The sequence below is a fragment of the Nycticebus coucang genome, chromosome 8 (assembly GCF_027406575.1).
Source record: "Nycticebus coucang isolate mNycCou1 chromosome 8, mNycCou1.pri, whole genome shotgun sequence".
Classification (NCBI taxonomy): domain Eukaryota; kingdom Metazoa; phylum Chordata; class Mammalia; order Primates; family Lorisidae; genus Nycticebus; species Nycticebus coucang.
This window is the reverse complement of record NC_069787.1, coordinates 55,787,578-55,797,462: the sequence shown is the minus strand read 5'-3', so window position 1 is coordinate 55,797,462 and position 9,885 is coordinate 55,787,578. Positions and strand designations below refer to the sequence as shown.

Here is a 9,885-nt window from a genome sequence, read left to right as displayed (position 1 = left end):
ATTACAAAGTGGCATCTATTTGAACATCTCATCAAAATCTTACTTATTAAAAATGACAGTGGGGACTGGCAGGTAGAGAATGTGATGGCAAAGAGAAGGTCATAGATCCCCTTAAACATTTGATCTTCACATTAATTCTTTGCTCATATTTCCTCATACCAGAAGCAGCAGCTCTCCCACGTACCACATTCCAGGGCATCCTATGATCATGTGACAACACAACCCTTCTGTCACAGGTAAGTGTGATTGACCAGAGAACAGGATGTGAAAAAAACATTGTTCTCCCTCTGCCATTGGGGTAGAAACATCACAGCAAGGAGCTCTGCCCCCAAATCCTGCAAAGTCTCACTGTGTACCTCAAATCTGTATTATTTTAGCCTCTGATGGAACTGAGAGGCTGAGGAGAGTGGAAAGGTAAGTTCTATCAGTCCAATCATCATCTTTTGTAGCATCTCCTGTGAGATCACGGCTGGAGAGACCAGGGTGTGACTCACCCAGAATGTAAGGCTTTCAGCCGAAGGTGATGACTGACAGTACAGAGTTGTAGGTTTGTTTGGTCTGGGGTTAAAAAAAAAAAAAACAAAACTGTGTCAGGTTTGGAAAGGGACTTACGATCCTGATTTTGAGATGCCACAAGTGATCCCCAAATATCTTAAGGTATGACTAAAGAATTTCAAAATAAACTTCCCCTCACTTTTTTTTTCAAAGTAAAAATACCTATAGAGGCTACATGAGAGTTTTAGAAAAAGTAGCCATGTTTGTCATGGGAATATTCCCAAAACACGTGTCAATACCTACAGTTCTTCCAGATTTCTTCTCTTCTTACAATTCTGGATTTCTAAAAGTTTAAAAATTAAAGTTTGGGCCGGGTGTGATTGCTCACACCTATAATCATAGCACTCTGGGAGGCTAAGGCCAGTGAATTGCCCTGAGCTCAGGAGTTGGAGACCAGCGTGAGCCAGAGTGAGACCCCATCTCTGACAAAAAAAAAAAACACAAAAAACTGGGAGTTGTGGCTGGTGCCTGTAGTTCCAGCTACTTGGGAGGCTGAGGCAAGAGAATTGCTTGAACCCAAGAGCTGGAGGTTGCTGTGAGCTGTGATGCTACAGCACTCTACCTAGGGCCACAAAGTGAGACTCTGTCTCAATAAAATAAATAAATAAATACAATTTTAAAGGAGAAAATTAAAAAAAAAAAAAGATTTCTAAAGTCAGGGTAAATCCCTTCCCCAAGTGACAACCAGCCACAAAGCCAATTTCTTATCATATACCTTCTAAAGGAAAGCTCAAGATAAACTGAAAACATGAAAAGAATGTCTACTAACATGCTCTGTGACCCTGAGCAAAAGTGTTCCCTCTCTGGACATCAGTGTCCTAACTTAAAGCCTCCTAACTTAAATCTATAATCTCTTAGGCTTTGAGTGATATTTTAACTTTTAGCTCAAAACCTATTAAGTCGTTACTAGGTGCCAAACCCCGCCCCAAGCTTCCTGGAAATTTTACTATTTATGAGGGTGGCTCCTCCTTTCCTTTCCAATCCCTTCATTAAAAAGCTTCCCCTCTAAAGGCTTTTGAAGTGGAAGCAGCACCTCTTAACTCCTGCCAAGATCAGCTTTCCCCAGCATGGGAGCTGCGCCCCTCCTCGCCGCCAGGGCAGCAAGACTTCTCGGCTTCGTGCTTCTGTTTTTCTTCTGGCTAGACCAAGGCGTGCTAGCCAAAGAGTTGAAGTTTGTCACATTGGTAAGATAGACCTTTCTCATTGCTTTTCCCTTAAAACTGTGTTACCAGCTGGGTCTGAAAAGCCAAGTGTTTACTTTAGTTTCGTTTCACCTTTGGATTTCTCCCAGAGACCAGGCTCTGTTCAAACTCAGAAAGTGAATAATCAAGTTTCGCAAGTTCCTCTTAATGAAGACCTAAGGTGACCTAAGATCCTAACAAAAAGGTGGCTTTTTTGGTGGGTTGGTGGGTGTTTTTTGCCAATGTTATTTATTTACCACTTTTCAACTGCCTTGAATAAGATTCCTTTTGACAGTCCCTTGAGTCCAGGGGGAGCTGCCACTGGTACGGTTTATGTACCAAGAGTTAAATTAGCTTCATTCAATCTAATGATTGTTTGTTTGCAAAACGAAAAATGGTCATTTTTCTGAATTAAGTAGTCCCTTCCCCTTTTATCAGGAAATTGGAACAAATATTTGTAAACAGCCTTTGAAGTATAAAAGTAAATCTAAGCTTAGTTCTTTTTAATTTTTTTTTAAATTTCAGATTAACGTGAGGGTACAAACAACCAGGTCAAAGTATTTAAATCGTATTAGGTAGAGTCCCTCTTGTTGTTATGTCCCACACTGGGTGTGCCAAACACCCTCACGCCGCATAAGCTTAGCTGTCTGATAACTTCCTGATATCTAGATTGAGTTGACCATTAAAATCATGTTTTTCCCTATTCATGGTGTGTGTGACAAGTTATGAAAAAAACGGTGGGGGATAGCAACGCATGATGTCAGGAAAGAAAATATAGTGTTGGCACTGTTTAAAAATAGATGAAAAGAGGGTTTGCAAACTAAACGGGACTTACCATTATACAGAGGAGTGTGATTTTCTGTCTTTGTATTTTTTTTTAATCTATTTCTCTCTCTCTCTGCCTCTGGCCCTCTCCTTCTCTTTTACAGCATCTCTCTCTCTTCCCCGCATTTTTTATTTGATATAGTGAAAATGAGTTTGATAAATAACTAAATTTTCTTTCTGTCGGTACACTCAAAACTTATTTTTAAGTGGAGGAAGGTTACCTTTAACTTAAAAAGCACATACACACACAAATTTCCTGTTTTCTCAGCATAGGGTATTCAGAACTCTTAACAGAGATTCTGATAACCTGATGCTTATCTAAATCATGATTCCTACTCCAGTAAATCTTTGCTAGGTCAGAGTCAATGATAGAAAACTAGAAAACATGCTATCGATTTATTTATAAATAATTCACTAGCTGTCCAGTTCCTGTGCTGGAAAAACAGTATAATATTTTACACTGTCTACAGGGAAATCCAGGGAAGCTAGACTTTTACTTATATTCACAGTTTTCTTGCCAACAGGTGCAATTAACAAATAAGTGTAGGGACTGCAGAAATTATATTGCTTCTGCCATTCTTGTCATACTGTAACCCTGTGACAAGCTGGTGGAGGGGCAATCCTTTCTGAGATACTACAACATGCAGTAGAGTCCCTCTTCCATGTGTTACCCACAGGCCAGACTAACTTCCCTTGACTACCAAACTGTATGGGTTTCCTTACCTCTCTCTTTTCTTAGTTAACATATATTAAGGAACTTCCAGTTGATTCTTCCTTAAGGAAAACCAAAATATGAAGGTAGCTCTCTTAGAGCTAAAAAATTAACAGATATCACACAAAGCCAGTGTTAACTATTTTTCCTACCACAACTTGTTTCCATTAATGATAAATGAAGGGCAACTTAAAATATTTTTCTTGGCCCTTACAAAACAACTTCTATCTGGGACATAGATTGTATCTATGAAGATACCACTTTCTTCTTTATATTGATTAAAAGGAATATTTGGTTATAATGATGAAATTACATACTCAGAGGAAAATCCTTAGAAAATTATTAGGAAAACCAGAATAAAAGAAAGGTGCCCCTAATTAAAGTGCTAATATTAATGATAATAACCAATAGTTAACTGAGTAAGTTTACTGTATACAAGACACTGACCTGAGAGTTTTAAATGAATGATGTCGCATTATCCTCTCGACAACCCTATAAATTAGGGTTGCTAGATAAAACACAGGAAGACAATTTGAATTTGAATTTCAGATAAATAGCAAATAATGTTTTAGTATAAGTATGTCCCATGAAATATTTGGTATCCTGTATTTTTATGGTGCCAAATCTGGCAACCATTCTATAAAGTTTTGTAAAACTTATGAATTCTATTTTATAAAGAAACTGAGGCACAAAGAGGTTAAGTAACTTGCCTGTGGTCACACACTGGAATGATGGAGATAGGATTTGAATCCAGGCTGTCTGACCCCAGAGGGCCACTCACTTGGCAAAGTTGGTTGAGTGTGTGTGCGCGCGTATGTATGTTTGTGTGATCCAGGACATGGACCTGGTCTGAGGCTTCGCTGTAGGGTTTGCTGTAATAACTTGACTCAGAATCAGCAGGTAATTTCCTTGCTTTTCTTCTGTCATCCAAGAAAAATAAATCTTTCCCAACTGTAAAGCTGCTCTTGGCAGAAAGAGCAGGAAACCATCGTTGGTTCTTGTTTTCTCCCATAAACAGACTCAAAACATAATCTTTTTTTTTTTTTCTTTTGAGACAGAGTTTCACTATGTTGCCCTTGGTAGAGTGCTGTGGCGTCACAGCTCATGGCAACCTCAAACTCTTGGGCTTAAGCGATTCTCTTGTCTCAGCCTTTCAAGTAGCTGGGGCTACAGGCACCCACCACAACACCTGGCTATTTTTTGGTCGTAATTGTCATTGTTTGGCAAATATTAGCACATGAAAGACTCCAAGGAGAAATCCTTTTAACACAGGTTAATGCGATTCTGTTCCCAAGCTGACTTGATTATTGAAACACATTTTTGCCTATGCAACACAAGTTAACAATTTGTCAAACTAGCGCTCCACTCTAGTAGAGATTGATAACTGTCTAATATGAGATATAGCAAATAATTTTTTGAGATATTAGACAGTTATTATCCATATCTACTAGAACCTTACACTAACTACAGCTCTGGTGTATGTGGCAGGCATCCTTGAGCTATAGGCGCCGAGCCAGAACATAATCTTCTAAAACAAACTAATCAATCATATCCCATGGAGTGCTAGTTTGACAAATTGTTAACGTGTGTTGCAGAGGGAAAAATGGGTTTCAATAATCAAGTCAGCTTGGGAACAGAATCGCATTAGCCTGTGTTAAAAGGATTTTTCCTTGGAGTCTTTAACGTGCTACTATATGCTGGATCTTTCAAGGCATGTGTAGTATATCCTGTTTCTAAAACTTTGATTACAGCATCCACCTCCCCTTTTTTTCCAGCATCCCACAGAAACACTTAGACGACTGCTATTTTTAACTCTACACAGAGAGAATACTGAGCGTGGTGAATCTAGATGTACCCATAAACCAGCTTCAAAAACTATCATTCCTGGCTAATCTTGTTTCATCTGTAGGCCCACTCATTTCTCACAGACAGCTACTTGACTTTTTTCAAGTAATCCCATGCATTCTATTATTTCACCCAGAAATAGGGAATTGCCATTTCCCTCTCTTCTCTAAGACAGGGAAGAATTCCATTTCATTCCACTACTGTTTTACAAAGAATGGGAGGGTGAGTCCAGGTATATACACTCCTCTCATTTTTCATGGATGACCTTCTTCATGCAAAATTCTTACCCAAGTCTTAGGGTACTCTTGATGGAAATAGCCTCTTAATCCTAACCATATGTTCTAGACACTCGGATGGGTAACTTGTATATTGTGTTTGGGCAAATTCAAATGATGTCCACTGAATGGGAGAACAGACTTTTGGCTTCTTCAATCTCTCACTACTCAGGTTGGCAGTCCAATCGTGTTACTAATTTTCCAAAGCTGTTTGCTAGATAAGTTGAAGGCCATTCATTACTAGAAAAGCACTGAACTTTCATTAATTCAAGTTCTAGCATCATTGACCAGGTTTGGGCCACAGACAGGTCATTTAATACAGCTAAGTTTAAAGTGCCCCCAAAGTACAGGGGGGATAATGATCATAAACTATGCTTCTTACTTCATGATGTTGTCTTCAAGGTAAAATGATGTGATATACATATAAAAATAGACCATGGCACAAATGCTGGGAGTCGTCAGTCTAAAACGCGATCCAACTTTCTGGATAATTATTCTTTTCTTTTACATTGCAGTAAAATACACATAGCATAAAATTTACCATCTTAATAATTTTTAAGTGTACAGTTCAATGGCATTAAGTATATTTATATTGTTGTGCTACCACTATCCATTTCCAAGATTCTTTTTCTTTTGCAAAAGTGAAACTCCATACCTGTTAAACAATAGCTCCTCATCTCCCCTCCCCTATCCCTGTCCCCCAGCATTCTACTTTCTGTCTTGATGAGTTTGACTATACTAGGTCTGTCAGTAAATGGAATCATACAGCATTTGTCCTTTTGTGACTAGCTTGTTTCTCTTAGCATAAGGTCCTCAAGGTTCCAGACAACCTTTCATTATTGTTATCCTTATTAATTGAATAGACACATGTGTGGTAATTTGAAGGGAATAAAGAAGAATAGAGATATTAAACAGTTATCATCATCTCCACTAGAACCTTACACTAACTACCGTACTTAGCTTGTTTGTACCTAAGTTTTACCCATCTACAAATTCTACCTTATCTTTCTCTTGGGGGAGACATATCTCTGTGTGTCAAGTATGGCTGAAGGAGGGGAGAGGATAGAGGAGAAAAAGAGAAGGGTTACTACGACAGTTCAGGCAAAGCATAATGAAGATCTGAGTTAGACCAGAAAGCAGTACAGTTGGAAAGGAAGGATAATTATTTTTAATTGTGAAGGCAGAAACCAAATAACCCAGAGTTTTCAAATCAGGAAACTAGAAAGACAATGATGCCATGGAAATAGGATACATAAAAGGCATTAAACATTTGAAATTCTTAAATAGGTAAGTGGTGATATTCTGTACTACACAATGCAATATATCACAGCAGTTTAGAGTGCAGACTCAAGAATCAGATGACTGGGTTTAAATGGCAGCTCAACTTCTTACTAGTTGTGTGATTTTGGATAAGTAACTTAACTGGTTTGTGCCTGCATTTCATCATCAGTAAAACAGGCATGATAGTACCTCACAGAGTTGTTGTGAAGTTTGAGTTAATATGTAAATGGTGCTTATATACCTATCTGGTAAGTTCCCAAAAGGTACTTGGGACAGATCACTTCACTAAGGTCCATTTCCTCACTTGTGAAATGGAAATAACAATAGTAACTACATTGTAGAATTGATGAGAGGATTAAATGTATGAGAAGTAGTTAGCACAGTTTCTAGGACAAAGCAAATGCTTAATAAATGTTGAAGAGTTATTGTGGTTATAGGCTGGTAGGAAGCATTGTAAATTGTTTTACTACAATGTCCCTTACCCAGTTCTCTTTGGCTAACTCAGTGTCTCCTAACTTGGGGTGATTTGAGCCCTCAAGTTCTGGTCTTTTCGGTTTTCACAACTGGGGAATGCTACTGATTAGTGGGTACAGGCCAGGAATGCTGCTGGACTTCCTACAATGCACAGGAGAGCCCCCACAACGAAGAATTATCCAGCCCCAAATGTCAATCATACTGAGGTTGAAAAACCATGGAAACTAAACAATGAGGGGTTTATAATTTGCTGAGACCATATAACAATTACTCAGATCTGGAAAAGTATTTTGCACAAATTACCTAGGATCCAAAAAGTCTAAAATGTGTTTCAGCTGTGGAAAGAAAGCCGGTACTCGTTATCCTTGACCATTTCATCATTTCTAATCATGACACACTCAGCCCTGGAGAGTAGTGTCTGTAGGTGCTCCCAAGAGAATATGCTCGTCCTGCCGTGAGGAGGACCATTCGTGACAGTAATGCCCTATCTGAACTAAATTTCTTAAGATCCATTGCACCATTGTCCCTGTTTGCTGTAGCCTGTTCTGCTGGTTTAAGAGGCCAAAAATCAGCTTTTTTCAGATAACAGAGACACATCTGGGTCTTAGAAGCATTCCCCACTTCCCTGGGATTCCTTCTCAAAGATGACTAAAATTTGAGACTGTTCCTTAGTCACGTCTTCTTGACTTTTTACAGGATTTTAGAAGAGAAGGCTCTTGACTTACTGCTTAATGGAACATTTTGGGTAGTGTAAGTGACAGATAAAACAAGATGTTCACGTCTTCTTCTATATCAAAAATATTTTGCTAACATCAGTGTAGACTTCTTGAGTGTTTTCTTTCCTTATCTTTTGCTTTGTGTTTGGCTTTGTATCCTACTCAGAAAGCATATTAGTACCAAAATATCAAGATTTCAAAACCCCCGCCTGCTCTCTTCAAAGAGAAATGTGCAACCAAAGTAGCATGGCATGCATACAGATCCAGAAGTGGGTTATTAAAGTACTGAGAATTAGCTTGTCTAATCTCCCCACCTGCAATTTCTTTATCCCTAACCTCCTAAAAACTAGTAAGTAAATCATTGGCTAAAAATTGTCAAAAACTGTGGCATTTAAAAGCCATTAGTTTTTATGACATATCAAAATTTTAACCCCATTATCACTATGATCATAGTAAATGGAGGAGTACATCTCATCAGAGTCTGCAATAAAGTGACCTTGTAAGTATTGTGTTCTTGCTTCTCTTATCTGATAGACATATGTATCATTTGCTTTCTAATGGCTAATAATTTTTTTTTTTTGAGACAGAGTCTCACTTGGTCACTCTCAGTAGAGAGCTGTGGCATCATAACTCACAGCAACCTCAAACTCTTGGGCTCAAGTGATCCCCTTGCCTCAGCCTCCCAAGTAGCTGGGACTATAGACACCGGCCACAACACCCAGCTATTTTTTTTGTTTTTGTTGTTGCAGTTGTCATTATTGTTTTAGCTGGCCCTGACAGGGTTTGAACCACCAGTTTCGGTATATGTGGCTGGTGTCCTACCCAATGAGCGACAGGTGCCACCCAACACCTGGCTATTTTTAGAGATGAGATCTCACTCTGGCTCAGGCCGGTCTGGAACATGTGAGCTCAGACAATCCACCTGCCTCAGCCTCCCAAGTGCTGGGATTAGAGGTGTGGGCTGAGTGGGGTGGCTCACACCTCTAATCCCAGCACATCCCATAAACATGAGGAAAGTGTTAGTGAGCTTAGAATATGAGATTTACCTGCGAATATGTTAAAATCCTGATACCCGGCCATACCCCCAACTAATTAAACCCAAATCAGTAGAGGTGAGAGTCAATTAGAATTTCTTAAAACTCCGCAGGTGATTCCAGTGGGCATCCAAGAATGAGAACAGGTGGTTTAGAAGAAAAATTGTTATAATGAGCAGAAGCAAAACACCCAAGTCAATTTGCAACTTAACTGTCTCACCTCTATTTTCAGGTATTTCGGCATGGAGACAGAAGTCCCATCGAAACCTTTCCTAACGACCCCATTAAGGAATCTTCATGGCCACAAGGATTTGGCCAACTCACTCAGGTTCGTTGGGTTTTCACCTGAAAGGTTGGTTGTTGAGTCTTAAGGGGAAATGTGTATATAATTTTCTGTTTTGATATATTTACCCTTTGGCTTTACTTAAGCACATATTTGGACAACAGAAAAATCTATGAGCGTAGAAATGTTGAAAAGAGCCAAGAGGTACTTACAACCCAGATTCTGAGTTTCTTAGACTTCACTTAAGGAAATACAAAGTAGTCCTGTCATCAATAAGCTGAATCAGCAGTATGGTGGAAACACGATTCCTCTGGAAGTGCTGATAGCAGAATTTGATTTCTTGTCAGATGGATATATTGCGATTCAACCTTCCTTACAACGAGTCCGTTAAACACAGGGAGTCCTACCTTTTCAAGAGCCAACTAGGGAGTGAAGCCATCCCAAGTCACTGTTCCAGGGCCCCACCCACCTTCACTTGTAAAATTGGATGGTTCTGTTTGGAGCCCTAAGGCCAGGTGCATTGTTTCTGTCTTAAGGTAGTGTTTAAATCCGTTAAGAAAATATCACAGGGCTGGGCCTGGTGTCTCACACCTATAATCCCAGCCCACTGGGAGGCCAAGGCGGGCAGATCACCTGAGATCAGTAGTTGGCGACCAGCCTGAGCTAGAGCGAGACCCCGCCTCTAAAAATAGCCAGGCCTTGTG

General features: G+C 39.4%; 1 protein-coding gene across 2 annotated transcripts in view; it reads left to right on the top strand.

Moving 5' to 3' along the window:
* The first annotated feature begins 1,533 nt into the window (after positions 1-1,533).
* Positions 1,534-9,885, top strand: part of ACP3 (acid phosphatase 3) — a 50,850-nt gene continuing 42,498 nt past the window's right edge. The window contains exons 1-2 of one of the 2 annotated variants that reach the window (XM_053599510.1): positions 1,534-1,739; positions 9,131-9,226. In XM_053599510.1, the coding sequence (XP_053455485.1) occupies positions 1,623-1,739; positions 9,131-9,226 (213 nt within the window). In that variant the 5' untranslated portion in view covers positions 1,534-1,622. Of the gene's footprint in view, positions 1,740-1,866; positions 1,918-9,130; positions 9,227-9,885 lie in introns of those variants that run through there. The other variant, XM_053599511.1, reaches the window with a different exon arrangement.